The 21141-nt window shown below is 53.2% G+C and overlaps 1 protein-coding gene and 1 long non-coding RNA gene across 5 annotated transcripts in view; both read left to right on the top strand.

Moving 5' to 3' along the window:
- LTO1 (LTO1 maturation factor of ABCE1) overlaps positions 1 to 21141 on the top strand; it is a 112927-nt gene that overhangs the window by 36691 nt on the left and 55095 nt on the right. Inside the window, exon 4 of one of the 3 annotated variants that reach the window (XM_082749244.1) lies at positions 3494 to 3668. The exons of the other annotated variants lie outside the window; for them this stretch is intronic. Coding sequence (XP_082605370.1) covers positions 3494 to 3659 — 166 coding nt within the window. The 3' untranslated portion in view covers positions 3660 to 3668. Of the gene's footprint in view, positions 1 to 3493; positions 3669 to 21141 lie in introns of those variants that run through there. 3 annotated transcript variants of the gene reach the window in all.
- Positions 7050 to 10154, top strand: LOC309873506. Of its 2 annotated transcripts, none has more exons than XR_014316382.1 (2): positions 7050 to 8127; positions 8213 to 10154. It is a non-coding gene; the product is annotated as an uncharacterized lncRNA (long non-coding RNA). The 2 variants fall into 2 exon arrangements; XR_014316383.1 differs by having other exon boundaries at positions 8210 to 10154.

Here is a 21141-nt window from a genome sequence, read left to right as displayed (position 1 = left end):
TTTCCAGTGTCCCCGGCCCCCGTGGTTGTCCTTGGAACACCTGATCCTGACTCCTGGGGTTCCTCAGGCACCAGCCCCCAAGCGTCCTCCTCAACTCTCACACGACCTCTCTTCTAACAGACAGAGGATGGAAGGCCGGTGTCTTAGGTAGAGTTTCCCGGGCCCTCCGGGTAAACACGGCTTGGAAATGGCTTGGAAATGCAAGGCCAGGCCTTCTAGCACCGGGCGGTGACCGCAGAGGAGCCGAAGAAGCCCAGGTTTTTCCTCCTAAGATGGCACACGACAGCAAGCAGGAGGAGGTGCCAGAGGGAACCCCCAGAGGCGGCTCAACTGGGAAACGCGCTCCCGTCTGCGGCCGGCTGGGCTGGTGTGGAAAAGAGCCTCAGTCCTCCCTTGGTGTGGAGGACAGAGCCCTCTGAATTCTCCAAGGATTCGTGCAGCGCTTGGGAGACGTGTGTTCCCTGATCGCGGCGTTACTGCTGTAGGATAAATAAGGATGCCTTGACGGGCCAGGCCCAGAGCGCGCCCCAGCCCCGGACCAGAAGCGGCGGCGTCGACAGCATCGCATGGGAGAGGCCACGCACAGGAGGTCTTGTGGCAGGTCCCATGCCGGGTCCTCTGATACTCATTTCCTTCCCGCAGACACGGAACTTTTCAGGGGCGCTCACTACTCAGCCAATGACTACACTTCCCGGCCTCCCCCGCGGCTGGGGGCGGCCCCGAGACCACGTCCCAGCCGGGGGCTGTGAGTGGAAGGGATGTGGGAAACATCTGGGTCGTGGCCTGGAGCGCAGGAGCACGTGGCAGAGTTGCAGGCTGTGTGCGAGCTTGACACACGAAGGTCAGTGGCTTTTCTCTGTACCGACAATGGACAAGTGGAATTTGAAATTAAAAACGTAATTCCCCTTACAGGAGCACCCACCCCCACCCCCTCAAAGCGAAACACTTAGGAGTACGTCTGACGCGATACGTGGAAGATCTACATGGCGAAAAATTCCGAACTCTGATGCATGGTACGAGAGAACTAAATGAAGGAACAAGAGGTTCACGTCCACACACGGGAAGACGCCGCGTTGACCAGATGTTGGCTCTCCCCGGCGTGGTCTGCACGTCCGGGGCAGTGACATTCCGAGTCCCCGCGAGCTGTTTTGCCAGTGTCAACGGACTGATTCTATAATTTGTGTGGAGCCGAGACCCAGAACAGCCAGCACAGAACCGGAGGAGAACTGAGCTGGAACACTGACATCACTCAACGCCAAGATTGCTCTAGAACTGCCCGGTAGAGTAGAGGAGCCCCTGTGACTCTTAGAGCCACCGGGCTCTGTGCGTGTCTGCTGCCTCTCCCCACTGCCTTGCCTGACGCACTGGAGGACTCTCCCTTACGATGCCACTCTGTGCTCAGGGGCCCTCAGTGTGTCCCCAAGCCCACCTGCTACGATCATCGGCCCCATTCCCAGACCGCATATGCGTCAGCTTCTCCCCTACCTCCCACTCATCCCGGGGGTCCCTCCACTCCCGTCGTTCCATGCCTACCACTCCTCTATGTCTGCCTTTGACCTTCAGCTGCCCTGTGCAAGGGTGTCCCCTGCTCCCAAGGGCATCACACCTGGGCCTTCCAAGCAAGACGCAGCTGCAAGGCAGACTCTTCGGAAAGCCGCTCCGTGTTTGGCTCCCCCCATCGGCTCCCACGGTGGGCACCTCTCAGTCCGCTGGGTGCTTTGGGTGGGAGTTACGTCCTACAGGGTGACCTACTTGTCACCTCCCACCGCCATCCCAGCCTTCCCAGGAGCTCCGGGCAGGAGAGACCGCATGTGGCTGGCCTCCCAGGGAAGACCTCTTTCGGGAGGTTTGGAGTTTGGAAAACCAGCTCTCAGAGGTGGGCTGTGGGGCGGGGATGGGGGTGGGGGGAGTCTGTCTGCAAAAGCAGTTCTTGGAAGTCAGGAAAGCCCAGAGGCTCCCCCTGCCGAGGGGCCCCACATCGGAGCTCCGGGGCCACCAGCTAGCCCACTCCGACGTCCCAGGAGGCAGAGCCAGCCTCTGGCCAGTGCTCTCAGCGTGGGTGTTTGTTGCTGTAGACTTGGGCTTTCAATGCACAAAACCTCCTCAAAAGACGAGAGAGGAAAATTACAGGGAGACTGCCCGGGAACTTCGCAAAATTGGGAAAATGAGCGTGTGCCCCATAGCTGAGCACGTCGGCCCATCCCCTCGACCCTGATTAAGGGGCACTGGTGTTTGTGGAGGCGTTCAGCAAGAGGCCTCTGATGGGGAGGCAATTTTGTGGCTTCGGCCTGTAATTTGGATTCGAGGTCTCAGGCACCATTAATGTGATAAACTTGCAAACCTCCGCCTGCAACCAGACGTAGAGCACAGCCCGCCCAGACAGCCGTCCGTCCCAGCGGCGGGTCAGACGCTCTGCTCCTGTGTTCGCACACAGATGGTGGGGCTCGGCCCTTTCCTGGCTGGCTTCGAAAATCTGGAAATATAAGCCACTGGTCTTGTGTATCACCTAGTTGTAATGCACACCGCTGTTGGCATTCGTTTTTGCTAGACGTTGGTGTCAGAGATTATCTGTGTCCTTGGCAGGATGGGAAGGCTCCCTACCCCACCCTGGGGTCCTGCACGCCGTAGAGCCTTTGCATAGGTATGCTGGGCCAAGGGATGAAGGAATCAGCAGAGCTGAGGGTGAAGAAGGCCTGTTTTTGGCTCGAAGAGAGCGTGGTGGCCACGGGCCAGTCCGGTTTGGACAGTTATCCCAAGAGATCTTCCTGATGGCCAGGGTCATTTGAATGTCACTGGGAACACATGAGCTCTTTCTGGCTAGTGACCCCTTCAATATGTTTCTCTTGCTTCCTAAATCACCAAGGTCAGGCTGCTGAGAGTGGGCGTGTGCGTGCGCGCGTGTGTTCGTGTGTGTGTGCGCACCCACGCACGTGTGTGAAATGTTGCAGGGGGAATTGAGAGGACAGAGGAAATGGTTGGAGGGGAGAGGGTGGGGGCGTGGTAGAGGAATCCCGACCCGCTGTGGGTCCCCGCAGGGTCCCCTGGGCCTGCGTTCACCACCGTCGCCTTCGAGAATGCCTGCCATCGGTTGGCACCTGTTCAGTCTCTGAGGCTCTGGTTTTGTTCCTGTGTTTCTCCGGTTCAGCTCCTCCTGCCTTACGATGGGGCCCATGTGGGGTGAATTCCCTGCTCGCCTCCACTGGGCTGGGAGAAGATCAAAAATTTTAAGTAGGAACGCTTCCTGGGAGACAGGAGGCCAACAGGCCGGCGACACAGGCCACTGGAAAAGACATGAATGAGTTTATTTAGCGCGGTCAGATGTAATCGGGGGTCGGTTGGCCAGCGGAGCAGACACCATCACTGGGGAAGCAGACTCTGCTTCCTCCCCTTCCTAAAGGTTAACAGAGACAGGCGGACATCTAGTGCTAAGTATACATTCTGGTTTGACTTCGGCGGGGCAGGTGATTTTTGATAACGTCTCTGGTTTTCCCAGTAAAACGGGGATCCTGAGCAATGACAGTGGGGGAAACAAGACTCCAGCACGTGGCTGCAGCTCGCTCTCCTGCTCAACTCTGTTCAGCGACTTCACGCAGAAATGGAAAAAGCCTGCTTCGCTGCCTGGCCAGTGCAAGAGGACTCAGCCTCGGGATTCTTACTAAATACAGATGAATTTGGTAAGCCTTCCTAGGCTGGGGTAACCTCAGATGGTTTCTTATTCTCTTATGCTTCTCTTATTTTCAGTGATTCCCAGCACCTTGTGCACTGTGAGGTGTCAGTAGTTATCACAAAAGGATTCCGAGGCCAAATCCATTGGCTAAGGGCTACCTGCTCTTGGAGGTTCTCAGTACACATTGCCTGTAAAGGCACTGAGAAGTCCTGCACTGCAGGACCATGCTTGCTTGTGACCAGAACACTTTTTTTAATGACACATCTACTGACATCCTGGAGCAGAGTTCCAAAAGTTTATAACCTCGGACCATATTTTTGAAAGTCGTATAAAAGAGTATAAATAGCTTGTCTCTTCGCCGTAGGTCAAAAAGGGCAGTTGGAGGACTTGCCAGACAGAAGCAGATTATGGCAGGCATCGCCAGCGTGTGGAGGGGCACTGCTTTCCCGCCGCTCCCCACCCCCAGCCACAGGGTCCCACCACTTTGTTTCTGTTTGGCTGAATCAACAGCCCAAATAATGAGGCTTCCATATTGTTTGGGGTTAATTTCTTTAACGGCTAGTGACGAAGCTTCACATTTTCCCCATGTGCCTATTTGTTTTCTGAATTTTCTGGTGTAGACCTTGTATTTTCCTCCTCCTTGATCACTTGTTAAGTTGAAGCAGGATGTTGACCTCGCATATGCCATAGTGATCATGCCTTCGCAGACCTGGAGAGTCAACCATCTTGACTCACGGCAATTCCTTGCTTTCCACCGGCTCCTGCTCTTTTCGCATTTCATCATCCATATGATTATGTAAGAAGTTAATTTTGTTTTTTTAATGTATTCAAGCCTCTCCATCTTGTCTCCAATGAGACGCCTCCCCCTCCCCCACCGCCTCATCTTTTTTTGGTCAGAATTCCTCTCCTTTGCATGGATGGGAAAATGCTGTTCTGTTTTCCTCCAGCTTGTTAAAGCAAATCTAAAAAAATGAAACATGTGTTTTCCCAACATGTAAGTAATACATGTTTCTAATGGAAAATAAAAATAAGAAAAAATAAGGAGGAAAAAAAAAAAAAAAAACCAACGGCAGTCTCGCCACCCAGATCCATTGGTAATATTTTGTGGCTCTTGCCAGACCTCCCTCTGTGTCTGTATTCATGTTTGCCAACCTTCTGAACTTTAAATTCTTTAAGCCAGGGGCACCTGGGTGGCTCAGTGGTTAAGCCGCTGCCTTCTGCTCAGGTCATGATCTCGGGGTCCTGGGATCGAGTCCCGCATCGGGCTCTCTGCTCAGCGGGGAGCCTGCTTCCTCCTCTCTCTCTCTCTGCCTGCCTCTCTGCCTACTTGTGATTTCTCTCTGTCGAATAAATAAATAAAATCTTTAAAAAAAAAAATAAATTCTTTAAGCCATCACACGCGTGTGTGTGCACACACCTGGTGCCCTCTGTGGTCCTTTCTTCTGATGGCTTCAAGAGGCATTTCGGGATTTCAAGGGCAGTTTTAGAATTTCACCATGAATTTATCATATTCCTAAAATTACCAGTAAAAAAAGCTCTGGGCTTCACTCAGTTGGATGGTGTGCAGAGAAAGCGGCTTTTAGGGAAGAGAAGCCCCGATTCGTGGCTTCTGCTGATCTCCGTGGTGTAGATAACCCCACGGTGCTGCGTTCAGGGTCAGTATGACGTCACCAACGGCTTGTGAAGTTCCTGGATTTTTAGCCAGCAGCTCCCACCTGTCTGTCTGCAAGGACCCCCTCATCACCGTGCCCGTGCTTCTGCTCCCCATCAGGAGTACCGTAAAATTCTGCTTTTTGTTTTCCTGTTTTCTTCTTAGTAGGGTCTTATCATGAATAAGGATTTTGTGTTCCCCGAGTAAATGGATACTCAGTTGTTTGACTTTGATCGCTCTTGAAATCTCTTTTATGGTGCATGCGTATTCTAGTTGTGGCATATTTATGAGAGACAAATTTGGTACATTTTTTTTTTTAATGTACCACTTCTTCCAGAATTAGTTTACTAACCCCTCTGGTGGCTTTCCTAAATTTGTACTCAATATTCCAACAAAACCAACATTTTTCTGCCTTCTATTCCTATATTTAAATGTTCTTTCCTTCTCTTGTTAGCTCTAACCCCCTCTTTCCGGCTTTACATTAAAATGGGATCGGTCCCTGGATGGGGCGCACTGCGGGACCATTTCGATGTTCAGGGCTAATGAATTATTAATTCAGGAAGACTGCCTTTTGGCTTTGAAATTCACAGTTGTCCTCACATTCAGAATAAGACCTGTCACAGGGATTTTAAAACGGCAACTTTTTTTTTTTTTTTTTCAGATGCCCCCTTGACGTCTACTGAGATAATGAAATGACCTTTTACTGCCTCTCATGCTAATATGATAGATGTTCCTGCTTTATTGCCTCTTCATCTCAAGATAAGCCTTGCTTGCTTCCTGGTGACGCTTCTCTTTTTTTTTAAGTGTGAGGAGTTCCCGCTTGTGTTTGGCATTTTTAAAAATTAATTCTGAGGGGTGGGGGGTGGGCAAAAGAACGGCCTCCCCAGGGGGGACTGAGAGCTTCAAACTTCCCGTTAAAAAACAAGTCAGTCACCGGGCTGTAAAGCAGAGCATAGGGAATACACTTCTGATATCGCCGATGACGAATGGCATCAGACGGTGACCCGACTCACCGCGGGAAACGTCCGGTAAGGCGTTTTACCGTTGAATCGCTATGTTGTACTCCGGAAAGCGAATACTATGGTACGTGAGATTCAGTTTAGAAATGAAATAAAACAGGGGTGCCTGCGGGGGGCTCCGCGGGTTTAAGCGTCTGCCTTCCGCTCAGGTCACGATCCCAGGGTCCTGGGACCGAGCCCGGCGTCAGGATCCCTGCTCTGCACGGAGCCTGCTTCTCCCTCTCCCTCTGTCTCTGTTTTGTCTTTCTCTCTCTCAAATAACTAAATAGATACAATTACAAAACAAAACAAAAATGAAATAAAATAAGCATTTTTTTATAGCAATGACTTTGAGGGTGCGGTGTTCCCCGCCTCGCCTCCCGCGGGCTCCCCTCTTGCTAATTGCCTGCGCCACCGCGCTGGGCTCTGCAGAGCCGAGACCCCGCGTCAGCACCCGCTTGTTCCCGGGAGCCCAGGCCGCGTGGGCGCTGGCTGGTGCTCCTGCTGGTGTCGGGATTTCTGAGTCTCCGTTTTGTGATTGAGGCTAGTCAGCACGTTTTCAACTGTTGTTTTCATTTGATCCGAAACTCTTGCGTGCCCCTACAGCGGGCCCCATTTTCGTATTTTTGTTTTGTTTTGTTTTTTACAATCGTTTACGGAATGGAAGAATTACTCATTCTTGGAAGGATATGATCTTCCCTGATTTGGGCAGGTGGTAAACGTAGCTGGAAGGTTAAGGTGTTGTGATAATAATCTGTGTTCTTGCTGTTCTAGAAGAGTCTCGGACTGAGAGCTGCCTTTCCCTTCCCCGTCTCTCCTTCCAAAGGGCTTGCGAGTCCTAGAGGCAGGGAGGTGGGGGCTCCTCTGTCCCTCCCAGGCCAGGGCTCATTCACTCTGGTTTTAGGGAAGGGTTGCAGTTGCTCGAGAGCAGGCAAGGCTCGGGTTTGTAGTAGGTGGCTGTACCTGCCCGGCAAGACTGGGGCTTTATGTAAAGAGGAGGCACTCTGAGAGTGGGGACGGCCCTCACTCTGTCCCTCTACAGCACCCAGGAAAGTGGCAGGCCTCTGACCGGGTGGCACCTGGAGGCCAGTGTTGGGGACGGATGAGGGCTTTGGCGTGGGACTCAGGTCATCCACACTTGGCACGGCAGGGTAGAGCTCCCCCTCAAATGGCCAGCAAGGGCGGCTCGCAGGTGACACAGATGGCCCAAAGACCAGCAGCCCCTCCCCAACCCCAGAATCGTGTAACCTGACCACCGGAGGTGGACCTGTCCAGCTGGGACTTGGCCCAGGACCCCCACATTCATGGGTGGCATAGCCATTGGATATCTGCCCTGGTCTCCTAGTCTGCGTTGCAGACCTAACATTGCTGAGATGTCTCCAACGTGTCCAGGCTCCGACACCACCCCCAGCTCCTCACTGGCAGCCTCCTCATGGGGCGGGTCCTGGTTCCATCCCTCCAGTTCAAGCAAAAACCGTGCTGTCCACCTTGACCCGTGTTCCACTCACACCCACGTCCAGTCCATCAGCGAGGCCTTTCAGCTCTGCTGTCCGAATATATCTAGGCACTGGTGACTCCTCCCACCGCCCCTGCTGTTTTCATGCCCAAGCTGCCGCGGTCTCTGGCTTGGATCGTGGCCTCCTGCATGGTCCCTCCATCCCTGGGTCAGGCTGCATCCTGCTGTGGGGACAAAATCACCAGCCTCAGTGTCAGAGACAAGATGGGCTTCTTGTTCATTCTCTTCCAGTGGGTCAGCAAGGGGCTTGGCCCAAAGCAGTCCCAGGGGCCCAGGCATCACAGTTCCAGGCCAGGTGAGTCACGAGGGGCACGAGGGGGGAACAAGGGGGCACGTACCAGACGAAGCATGCTCTGACTTTGCAAGTGTCCACTCAGCAGGGATGCTGCCATGCCACTGGCCTTCAGTGGGGAGATGGTGCTGTCCTTTCACGCGCCTGGAAGGAGACAGAGCTGGAACATTTCTGCCTGGTTCCAGTCCCCTGCAGCCTCTCCGGACGGTTCCCCATGTCACTCAGAGAAAAGCCCAAGTCCATCCAATGCCCCCAGGTCCTGCCCCATGTTACCTTTCCCACTGGCTCTGTCCTTCCCTGCTGTGATTTCCTGTGGCCCTGCTGGCCTCCTGGCTGGTCCCCCAACACATCAGACCCGCTCTTGCCTCACGGCCTTCGCACTGGCTGTCTCCCTGATCTGTCTGCACAGCTGGCTCTCTCGCGGGCTTGAACTCTTCCGATGCGTTGCTGTCAGTGCAGCCTGCCCTGCCCTGCCCACTCAGTGCGTCCCCTCCACTCAGCCTGAGCCACCCCCTGCCCCTTTGTTTTTTTCTAGTATGTATTGCCTTTTTTTTTTTTTTTTAAAGATTATATTTATTTGTTGGACACAGAGAGAGAGAGAGAGAGCACAAGCGGGGAGAGAGGCAGGCAGAGGGAGAGGGGGAAACAGACTCCTTGCTGATCAGGGAGCCCGATGTGGGACTTGATCCCAGGACTCCAAGATCATGCCCCGAGCCGAAGGCAGCTGCTTCACTGACTGAGCCTCGAGGACGCCCTTGTGTATTGCCTTTTGACCTGCTCTGCAATTCACTCACTTATGGTATTTGCTTGGGTGTGAGCGCCATGGAGCAGGAGCTGGGTGTGTTCAGGACGGACTTCAGCGGCCGCTGCCTTCCGGAGGAGTGCCTGGCCTGGGGGAACCCCTCGCGGCCTGCTTGCTGGGTGGACAGACGCACCAAGCACTGAGGCATGAGCGTTTCACCGCCACATTTTGCATGTGGCTTCAAGAAGGACCCCTGCCTGGATTACTGTGCTCGACACTGAATCTCTGTCTTGTCTCGCCTCCGCAGGTGCAGAGTGAGACCTGATTTGGTTTGGGAAGAACACGTGACCCAGGAGGGATGGCCAGGGAGCAGCGGGGCATTTCCAAGGGCCTGGAGTTGGGAGAGAAGGGAAAGCCGGGCGGGACCCATGGAGAGCCCTGGGCTGGGCTTCCATGAGCCCGCTGGTCGTCAGGTTGGGGGAGGTCTTCAAATTCCAGAGTCTACCGCTGGCCGCCTTCTTGGCACGCGCTCACATGATGGAGAGAGCAAGCGGGGGCGCTCTGGTCTGCCCCTCACGAGGGCGCACGTCCCGCCATGGGGCCCACCCTCATGACCTCGTCTGACCCCGAGCATCTCCCCAAATCTGGCTCCAGAGACCACCCATGGGGGGGTGGGTTTCAATGCAGGGGCTCCGGGGGGGACACATTCAGTCCACAACAACCCCCCTGGGCTCACCTGGCTCCGTGGTCCCCCGGGGCTCCTCCTCACCCTCCGGCCTCCGCGCTGGGCCGGGGCGATGGGGAGAGAGGCCGGCGGACCGCTGAGCGATCACGAGGGCCGGATGTAGCCTTAGGTCTTCCACCAATGCCTCCTGGGCCCCTCGGGGGATTTGGTTATTACCCAGTAGCTTCTTCAGATGGGCATCGAGGCGTCTTAGAATCGCGGAGCCGCCCTCTGCGAAATCGGTCCCGGATCTGTACATCGGGGAGTGGAGCGTCCCCTAGGCTTATGGCAAAATTAAGGTTCAGGACCAAAAATAATGTGGTTAACAGTAATTTAGAAGGCTTTTTATGGAGCAAGATTTAAAATAAGGGGGCGGGTGGGACATGAAAAAGAATAAAAAACAACTTGTAAAAATCTGTTTTTAAAAACTTCAATGGGAGTCATTGCTTTAAAGCACTACCGTTGTTTCTAACTACGTTCAGTAAAAATTTTTATTGACTTAATCATTTCCCCCGGCCCTGCTTTGGCACTCAATAAAAATATCCAAACAACCTTTTCAAACGGTCCCGAATCAGGCTTTTTATCTGCACGGGGCAAATTCCACCTGCCAACTCGCAAATGGGCTTGTTTTGGTCAACAGACTCGGCAGTTTCCCCCGTGGCTGGTCCAGGCGTGGTCACCAATCCAAATCGGGTTTTGTTTAACTGATCGAGGGTGTGCATGTTGGGGGGCAGAGGACAGATGCCCAAGCTGCTTCTTTGTCCTACTTTGTGGCTTTCCTAGCTTTGGAGGTTTCGAGGGGGAGCAGGTTTGCCTGAGAACGGCGGGTCCAGCCTCGGGGACCCCCTACTGCTGGGCCCAAGACCTCAGAGGGGCCCGTGTGGCGGCTGCCCTGTCTCGCCTTGCTCATGGGGCCCTCCTGAGACTCCCCGCCCTTCTCCCATCTCTGTGCCTCCGTCCGCCACCCACCTGGGGACAAGGGCTCACCTGAGAGCTCCTCGACATCGTCCCGTGCGGGGCGGGGCAGGGCATCCTTCCTTTTCCCTGCCTGGTGCTTCCAGCTCCAGGGGGACAAGCATCTCTACAAACTGTCACAAAACAACAAACAGACAACGAGGCAGAGGTGGGGGGGTGCACATTGGAGAGGGCGGGCTGGTTTTGGGGTGTGGACGCACTGTCGCGTGGGTGCATTTGGAAGCGATGGGGGCAAGAGTGGGGGGAGCCGGGAGGGCGGAGGAAGTGGGGGCGGAGGGTGACTTCCGGGATGGGCTGGGCCAGAGCAGAGAAGGTGGGGTCCCAGGTCAGGGAGCCTGGGGTTTATTTCAGGGACGCTGAGGTGATGCCCAGGGTTCTCCAGTAGGGCCAACGTCTTATGGGATGGATGAGGCTAAAGACCGGAGATTCTGGGGGCTGGCGGGGGAATTCTGACCTGTGCCCAGCCCAGGCTGACTGCCTCTTTGGATCCTCATGCAAGGACCACTCTCTGCAAACAGTAAAACGAGAACCTTCTTAAGAAGGGGAGCCTCTCAGGGCACCCAGGTGTCTCAGTCTGTTAAGTGTCTGCCTTAAGCTCAGGTCATGATCCCGGGGTCAGTGGGGAGCCTGCCCCCTGCTTGTGCTCTCACTCTCTCTATTTCTAATGAATAAATAAAATCTTTTTTTTTTTTTTTTTTTTTTTAAAGAAGAGGAGCGTCTTGGGGCGCCTGGGTTAAGTATCTGCCTTCAGTTCAGGTCATGATCTCAGGGTCCTGGGACCGAGCCCGCCTCGGGCTCTCTGCTCAGTGGGGCGTCTGCTTCTCCCGCTCCTGCTGCCCCTCCTCCTCTCCCTGCTCGTGTTCTCCTGCTCTCTGGCTCTCTCTAGCTCAATGAATAAAATCTTGAAAAACAAAACAAAACAAAACAAAAGAAGGGGAGCTTCTCATTCACTTTTGTGTCCTTGCCTAGGAGTGGATGCCCTGTGTGTGTCAAGCTGACTCTGTCAGCCATTGTCAACTGCAGGGACCCTACATTCCTGCATGTAGCGCCGTCTCACGCCGCACTAGAGCTCTGTCCTGTGCAGGCAGCTTCCAGCTCGGGGCATCTTCCCGGGAGCTCATCCTGAGCCCAAAGCACGAGGTGACGGCCACTTGGCACCACCACCTGCCAACAGAGCGGCATCTGGGCCCTCATCTCCCAGCTCCTGAAGAGCGACACCCGCTTCAGGTCAGGGGTCCCTCACCTGGGGTCTGTGAACTTGGAGGGGACAAATGTGGTGTCTTTGTTTCCACCCAGCTCTGAGTGCACTGGCGCAGTTTGAAGGTGGGCAGCGGACCACAGTGGAGACGGAATGAGGGGCTTTCTGCCAATGGAAATCACGGATGTTTCGGGGGCACCTGGGGGGTACCACTGGTTGGGTGTCTGACTCTTGGTTTTAGCCCAAGTCATGACTTCGGGGTCCTGAGATTGAGCCCCATGGTGGGCTCTGTGCTCAGCGGGGAGTCTGCTTGGGATTCTCCCTCCTCCCTCCCCAGCCCCTCCCCCTCCCCTCCCCCCGCCCCTCTCCCTCTGAGCTCTTGTACGCGCCATGTTTTGCATTTATAAGGGTTATTCTGAGATTCCCGCAGCATTGTACACTCTGCCCTAAATCCCACGTTACTAAAAGGGCTCAGAGCCCCTGCCCTGGGTGTCTCTTCACTCCCAAGGAGTAAGACGTGCACACCCGAGGCCCTGAAGTCAGAAGCATTCCAGATGATTCTGTGTGGGTGTCGTGTGTGGAGGACACGGTCACTGGAATGAATGCAATGTTGAAAACCCTCAGGGAGAAATTGTGGACAGTCACGTCTCCAGGATACACCTGACGGGACAGGCCCACTGGGGTCCTCAGCGCTACCCCACCATCGCCTGTCCATCCAAATGCCACGTGTTCTTCAGAGCCCTGCTGGGCCTCACCTCTTCCAGGAAGGCTGCCTGGACCCACGGAGGCCATGGGAACCCACCTCGCTGCCAAGGGCCCTGATCTCTTAGGCAGGGCTCCCTGGACTTCGCTGCCGGTTCTGCTGGAGCCCTGAGGCCTGTCCTGGCCAGTGGACCCTGGAGAGGGGGCTCCTGCCCGTCTGTGGAAGGGGCGGGAACACCCAAGTGATAGGGTCAGGAACAGCTCGCCCGTCGTCAGGGAAACCTGAGGAGTCAGGACAGACGGAAACAGTCCTCTGCAAGCATGAGAAGTAAAGGCGCTCATGTCCCAGGCTGCACTGCCCCCGACCCCCTCTTTGGGGGTGTTGCCACCCCCACCCCCCAGCCTGGCTCCCCTTCCCTGAGCGTCCCGTTAAGGTTTGAGTCTGAGTGGGAAGTGCCTTGTGGCTATGAGTGAGCGCGGGACATCCCGCTGGGAACTGAATCTGGGACCCAAACCCTGAACCCCCAGACCTCCCTGGGTCCCCCAAACCCTCTGAGGTCTCCCAGACTCCTGCCCGGGCAGGTTATTAGGAGCGGCCTGGCCGAAGACCCCTTTCCACCCATGGGCTGGGGCACACACAGGGATTCCCTGTGCCCTCACCCATGTCCTCTGGTGGTCAGCATTTTTGCCGGGCCAGCACGGAGCCGAAGCGAGGCAGGGGATCCGGGGTCCCAAGAGCTGGCTTTGAACGTGAGCCCTGTCCCCTCCACGCGGTGCCACCTCTCTGAGCCACACTTCTTCACCCATGGAAGTGGCCAAAGGCTGGTGACCCTCGGTGTGTGAGCCTCAAGGTCCGGACTTGGGACAGGTGTGTCATGTGAGTGATGGGAGCGCCGCTCTGTGAGACCTCCCCAGCAGGCTGGTGGCCTGGGAACAGCAGGAACCTGCCTCTGGGGAAGGCCGAGGACACTGGCGTCAGGAGGGAGAGCAGAGCCAAGCAGAGCTGTTTTGCTCCCAGAGCGCGGAGAGCCAGCCAGCACCTCTTGTTCCATTCCCTCTTAGGACATGGGCAGAGGATCCACAACTTCCCTCCTGCCCCCGATGTCTAAATATGCTTCTTACAGAATGCTCGTGTCTAGCAAATTGTAATCAAAGAGGAAAGTTCCAGAGAATGAAGGAGGAGGGGAGGAGGCAGAAGACGAGGAGGAGGAGAAAGAGGGAGAAGGAGGAGCTGTATTTACACTCAAGAAAGCAACCACTTGCAGAAAGCCACCTTCCCAGCCGCGGAGGCCAGAGCCCACTTCTAACGAGCTCGTGTGTGGTTTCAGACTCTCGAGTTCCCTGATTTAATGGGCACCTTCCCTTAAACCACCTTGAGCCTCCCTGACCCTACCCGAATCGTTCTTTAGGTCCCTGGGGCCTCTGCGGGCTGGGGGTCCCCGATTCTCAGAACAAAATCTGGGGCGTGGTCTAGTGGGCAGTGTTCCTCAGTGTTCTTCTTTGTCATATGGGCGGCATTTTGTCTGACGATGCTAGTTCCTCATCCTCACTTACACAAAACACCCAGGTGCACAGTGTTTTGGCTGTCATCATTGCCGGGTGGGCGGGCTCCTCCGAGATGCAGGGTGGGAGGGAGCTGGGGAACGCTGCACCCCCAGACTCCCCTGAACCCTCCACCCCAGTGCAAGTGACTTCCTCACTACCCTCGACAGTGGGGAGATGTCCCTTTGCCGACAGAGCCCCCAGAACCTCACTCATGGTGCTTGACACTTGTCCTGGCTGTCACCCCTCCAGACATGGAGGCTGATAAGGCCCATATCTAGGTTGGGTCCTCAGCAAGGCCCCAGGGGAGGGAGACATTTCCTGTTCTGGAGAAAGGAGCCTCCGCAGGGGGAGCACTGGAGCTATTCCAGAGATGCTTGTGGGAGCCGAGAAAATATTCATGGCAGAGGGTCTAGTTCAGGTCACAGACCAGACCCCATTAATTAATTAACCTAGTGATTAAAAGAGAAGTTGGGGGCCCTTGAGAAAGGATCCTGTAATGTCAGTCCTGGTTATACAGCAGTCATTTCCTTGACCCTTCCCCAAGGTGACATGTGGCTGGTTGCTGGGGTGCCCGTGCACAGAGGAGAGGAGAATGCTGAGACTTTCTGGGACGGCTGGAGGTAGGGTCTGAAACCAGGAGGCCCCAAACTCCATCACTTACAGTGGAGGGCTTGTCAGCTGAGAAATGGGGTTCCTGCCATGTCCATCTCACAGTGGCTCCGAGGACTCAGCCTGTGGTCATTTCCACAGCCAGGTCAGACCCTCCTCATTCCTTCCTCTAGTCTTCCTTCCGACGGGTGCAGCTTCAGCCTGAAGAATGTTCTGGTAGCAAAGATCTGCTGGCAATAAATTATCTCAGGCATTCTCGATCTGGAAATGTCTGATTTCAATTCTCTTATTTAAAAAAAACAAAACATCGGCACTGGTTATAACATTCTGAGTTGGCAAGTCTTTTCTTTCAATACTTGAAGTATCTTTTATTTCTTTCCACTGTCTTCTGATCTCTACTGTTTCTGACGAGACACCAACCATCATTTGTTCCCTGTGTGTAATGTGATTTTTGCTGGTGGCTGCTTTTCAGATTTTCTCTTTATTTTTGGCTTTCAGTGGTTTTACTGTAAGGCACCTAGGTGTGGTTTGTGTGTTTCTTGGTTTTGTAATTATCTTGTTTGGGATAAAAGTGAATTTCTTCGATCTGTAAGTAGCTTGCCCTCTCTATTATACAATGACCATCAATTTTGGGACATTTTTTACTTGATTTCTTCAAACATTTTTCTCTGCCTCCTGTCCAGCCTTTTCTTTCTGGGACTGGAATTACACATACGTCAGGCCATTTGGTTTTGTTGCATAGGTCTTTGAGTCTCTGCTAATTTTGTTTTAATTCTTTTGATCTGCTTTTTTTTCCCCCCCAGATTGGATTTTTTCTATTGATCTGTCTTCAGATCATTCCTTTGGTCATTTCTAATCTTCTTTTAAGTAAATCCATTTACTTTTTCACTTATTATTGTGCTTTTGAGTTCAAGAATTTTACCTTAGTTGTCTTTTCAAGTTTTGATTTCTCTGCTGCAGTTTCCTAGTCATTCCTCATTAGGACCACACTTTGCTCTAAGGCCTTGAACATATTTATAATAATAGATTTAAAGTCTGTACCTGCTAATTCTAACATGCGGGACATCTCAGGATCACTTTCAGTTGACTGCGTTTGCCCTTGAGTATAAGTCATGTTTTCTTGTTGTTTGACATATCTAGAACTTTTTTTCTGCGACATGGAGCTGCATTTTGTATATGGCATTGCCTATGACACATTGTAGATATTTGAGATTCTTATACTTGCCTCTGAATAGTGCTGGTTTTTATTCTAGTGGGCGGCCGGATTCTTGGCTGATAGCGTAGACTTGCATGGACTTGGATCTGGTGTTTCCCCTCTAAGTTGACTTGACTCATCCCCCAGATTCTGCTTTCCAGCCACATGAAAGCCCTTGTTGAGACTTGGTTAAGGTTCTGTTAAAGACTTAGACCAAACCTCACTCTACATTATGGTCTTTACTCCTAAGGCACAACTTTTCTGATGTTTCTTGTGTCTAGAATATAAAAGAAATCTCTCCTTTCTGGCCTGGAACTCCAGTACGTCTCAGTGCTGTTTGGCCTCCCAACCCCATAGCATCTGCTCTCATGTAATTCTTGGGTATCTTTCTCTGCATCTGCACAACCCCACCCTTGGCCAAGGACTTGCAGGTAACCACGCAAATGTCTGAGGTGCCCCCGCTTGGCACAGCTCTCTCCTATGGTGTCCTAACCACATGTTCGAGTTATTTTGGCAGCGTTCTCAGCTCAGGGAGATTGCCATACTCTGCTCCAGCTACCAGAGTCGGGAAACTTCCCACAGTCAGAGGACCAGGGAAATTGGTAGGATCAGCTCATGGGTTTTCTCTCTCTTGGGGATCACAATCTTTGCTCCCTGTTGTCCAAAGCCTAAGCACAACTGTTTCATACCCCCCCCCCCCCACTTTATAGTTGTTTGTAGCAGGAAGCTTACTCTGGTAGTGACTTTTGGAGCCAGGAATGGAAGTCGGATGAAATGCCTCCATTGATATAGTGAATGTGTTCTCCTCCATCTCCACCCATGAGGAGCATAAAAAGCAACTTGTCCTTGTATGGGAAGGATAGCAGGACTCCAGATCCAGGAGATTAATCTCCTGTTCTCCAGACAAGATACCTCGCCAGGACCATAGTCATCTTGACATTCTGTAGCTAATACTACTCGGTTAGGCTGATAACACATACTAAGTAGAAGTGGTGAGCAAGGAGCAGCGAATACCCTACAAGCCCAGTAAGATCCGAGAGTGCCCAGGAAGTGGGAGACAAACTGAAGGAGACGTAAGGGCCTGCATATCAATGAAGTGATTAGGGATTCAGGGTCTGGGGCATGCTGGGACCGCCCCTCCAAAGCAAAGAACATTCTGTTGCCCTCTCGCATCTCCTACCACTCAGAAAGGGGTACAACACTTAATGCCTTTGGATGGGGGTTGCGGTGCAATATCTATCACACCTCAAAATTCTGTTTTAACCAGTTTCTTTTTCTTTTTTTTTTTTTTTGTCCTCTCACTTGTATCTTTTTTTCGGTCTTGCCTTAAGAGACGGCCGAAGCCCGTTCATAGATTCCGCTGGCCCTTATTGACGGCTGACTATTTGACAGCATTGCGCTACATGTTTAATATTCATAAAACTTTATTTTATAATTGGGAAACTGAGGCACAAGGAAGTTAAAAAATTGGTTTGAAGCCACACAGTTCGAAGCCATGTAAAAAATGGCAACAGGAGGGCGGGAAGTTTGGTTCCCTAGATGTTTCCTTCACACCACACCATGTGGCCCTTCACCAAGCTGCGTTTTTTTTCTTTTTAACTTAAATTCAGTTAATTAACATATCATGTATTATTAGTTTCAGAGGTGGAGGTCAGTGATTCACCAGTCTCATATAGCACCCAGTGCTCATCACATCAGGTGCCACCCTTAATGCCCATCCCCCGCATTACCCCATCCTCCTGCCCCTTCCCCTCCAGCAACCCTCATCTTGTTTCCTATGATTAAGAGTCTCTTCTACTTAACCAGTTTCTTGAGTGATCTCAAAGGCATCCTGTGGGTCCCAGGGCGATAGAGGACTCAACAGCAGGTGGGTTGGTGCAGGTCGAGCCTCTCTGCCACTCGGGACGTGCGATTCATCAGGCAGACGGTGCCGACTGTTTCCACAGGTGGGGCGTGTGGAAAGCCTCTGTGAGTGAGTCTCAGGGCGGACCTGCAGAGTTCTGGACCAGACGTGCTTTTTATGATGGAAATGACTTGCCTCTGAGGAACTGCTCAGGGCAGGCCATTAGGCGACAGTAGTGATGGAGCCCCTGGCCATGGGATCCCAAGCCGGTGTGCCCCCGGAGCTGTCCATCACGAACCATTCGCTAAGTGACAGGCATGGCATGTCAGGGACTGGATGGGTGTGGGTGCATCTGGAAGGCATGAGTAAGCGACACGGACAGGTGCGGAGAATCCCACATTGCCTGCCCCTGATGTACCTGTATTTCTCCCTCGACCCACACTTGTGATCTTAAGAGGTTGTGCTCTGCAGCAAGCTGGGGTGGGATGGGGGAGAACTCAGACCTGGTTTGCAGAAAGGTTGGCCCAATATCTTGGTGCTAGCTGAAAACTGCCTTTTTTTTTTTTTCTTTCTGAGTTTTTATTTAAATTCCAGTTAGCTAACACAGAGTGTGATTTTAGTTTCAGGTGTATAGTATAGGGACCCGTCCCTTAGGTACACTGACTTCTTTTATATTACGTCCGCACTGAGGTGTAGCCTGGAAAGAGAGTGGGGCGGAGGGGTATTCAGGCGGCACACTTGCCATCCGCTCTGCATGAGAGAGAAGTATCCCGAAGTGAGAGCACGCATAGACTCCTGGGCACGGGGAGACGGCTTGGCTGACTGGACGGAAGCCAGGAGGGAACGAAATTTGAAGTTGATGGACAAGCTGTTCTGGAGAAAAGACATGTCGGTGGACCTATAGGAGCGGGCAAACACGTGTGCCTCTTGGGTGCCCAGCAGAGGGCTATCCACGAAGCAGGCTCTTGATGACCAGGTGAGAAGGATGACTTCCTGGGGGTGACAGCCAGTCTTTCCCCAACGACTCCAATGCTCACGCTGAATGTCCACCCCTTCAGCAGCACACACCAAGGACAAACCTTCCACAAGTTCCCACTCCTTGAGGGCACCAGCTAACCACCTACTGGCAAGTGGGTTCCATCAGACCCCTTAGAGTCTGGAGGGGAGAGCTCTTCGTCTTCTCTGGAGTTGACACTGCTCTGGATGTGGATTCGCCTTCTCTGCTCACGGTGCTTTGCCAGCATCAGAGGGCTCACAGAACCTAACATGAGGTGTTACGGCATGCCTTGGGCCAAGCACCTGTTCTATAGCTGGGGACGTGCAACACTGGGACATGGTTGTGGGATCCTCCGCTCTGATGATGTGCCTCCATCAGCCAGAAGCAGACAGCCTGAGAGAAGGCTGGAGTGTCCTGTTAAAGACTCAGCTTAAGGGGGCAACATCCAGGGGCTTCGGGGACCCTGTCTTCCTTCCATTTGCCCTCTGTGGTGAATGCACCTGACCAGTGGCCATTCTATGGGGCTGTGTCCCCCAGAATTGGAACGCGTGAGTTCAAGAGCCAAGGCTAGAGTAGGAGAGTAGAGTAGGACACCCCTCATCATCACGGCCCCTGTGTATCTTGTTAGACATACCCATGCATGTGCTTCTTGCTTCCTGCCCCCTGGCTTCTCTGAGGAGCCCCGTGGGCATCTGGGCACTTGGCTCTCACACATCACAATCTGGAAGTGCTAGGGAGTCAACATGCTGTGGGCTGACTGTGTCCAGTGGAGGGTGGGGGGACACACAAAGTAGGACTGAGTGCTTCTCCTTCTCCAGATGAAGGTCCCGGCGTGCGTTGCACTCGACCTTGCCGGGAATGCCTTGGAGTCAGCAACCAGTGGCCACAGCAATAGCAGTCCCAGTACTCTTTGCATTGGCTCCTCCTCCTTCCCAGGCTTGCTCACTGTCCCCTAGACCATGCTCCTCCCCAAGGGACTCACACTTAAGTCTTTTTTGCAATCTCTGCTTTCTGGGGACCTGGAGCTAAAAGAGATGGAGATAGCCTCCTGTGCCGCTGATGACGGAGGCCAACCCTCTAACAGTGTTTCTTGAGTTCTTACCTTGTGCAAGGTAGCGTTTTAGGGCTAGGGATATGGCAGTGAGTTAGATAGACGGCCCCTGCGTGTACCCGGTGGACACCGCGTGCTAGGGTAGGAGATGGACAATGATCTGTACCAGAGCAGATCGTCAGACGGAAGAAATAATGCAGGTAAGAGATTGAGAGGGACAGTGGGCGAGGGTGAGGGAGAGGCTGGAAGGGCCGGGGCCATTTGTGTGGAGCTTTGAGTCGGGCAGAGGAGGGAGCCAAGTGACCTTCGGGGGTAAAGTGTCCTCTGCAGGGGAGACAGCAGAAACCCCACCAGGGAGATGAGGGTCACTTTCATTCCAGCCTGTTCGGTGTTGAGAGCTAAAAAATATTCGACTTCACATAATACTCCTGAGAAAGTGGCTTAGCAGGATTACACAAGCGCCTCGAGTACCGGGGAGCCTGGGAGCTTCCGACCACACACGGTCCGCCATCTGTTTTTCTTGCCAAGTGGACACAACCCGAGCAAGAAAGCCTTGTTTCCAAGATGGCGGATCAGAAGGCAAAAACCAAAAAGTTATGTGCATCCCAAATCCCTTCATTAGAGCCCAAATTTAGTTAAAATCAGTCAAGTCTTTTTCCTTTATTACGGTGCAGAAGAATAAATAGAAGGAGGTGCCCCCAAGACCTCTCCTTGGCTGTTCGTTGAGAAAGACCATTGTGTTTTTGAGCACTCTAGGCCAAGGATCCCAAAGTTGTCACGGAACGGTGCTGTCGGGGATGGAGAAATGGATACAAATCTGCAGGAGACAGCCAAGATACGGTTTTCCTTCGCGGCACCGATGCCGCGAAGGCGTGTGTTTAGACCTAGCGACTGTTGTCTTGGAGCGTGCTGAGTGGTCCGTGGAAATCAAAGGGCTTTGCAAGGGTTCAAAACCAGGTGTGGCAGAGAGAGGGACACGGTAGGAAGCACCATGGCCGGAAGGGGCAAAGTTCAGATAACGCCCACAGCATTTTACTGCAGAAAAGAAGGCATCCGATTGGGTCCCATAATAACACTCTGCGTTTGTGGTCTGTTTTCATCTGAAGATCTCAAAACATTTTGAGGCATTAATTAAGCTTCACAACAATCCGAGGCAGTGGGTATAATTAGACCCATTTCTTAGCCGGGTCATCGGAGGCCCATTAAGAGGAGCTGACTTGTTTAGGGCCTTAGGGGCCGACCGTCCTGTGTTCAGCTCCAGCTTGCCTCGTGTGTCTGAACGTCTCCCAATCAGAGAGGGACATAAACATTTAAACAACTCTTCTTGGAAACCAGCTGCTGGACAGATTCTTGGGCGAGGCCTCAGTGGGCGTGCGCGGCCGCCGAGCCACCACCATCTTTGGATCTTTCATCACTGCACGTTACCCGAGGTATTT

Source organism: Mustela nivalis (assembly GCF_964662115.1).
Source record: "Mustela nivalis genome assembly, chromosome: 9".
In the NCBI taxonomy this organism is placed as follows: Eukaryota; Metazoa; Chordata; class Mammalia; order Carnivora; family Mustelidae; genus Mustela; species Mustela nivalis.
This window is presented reverse-complemented; position numbering and strand designations above follow the sequence as displayed.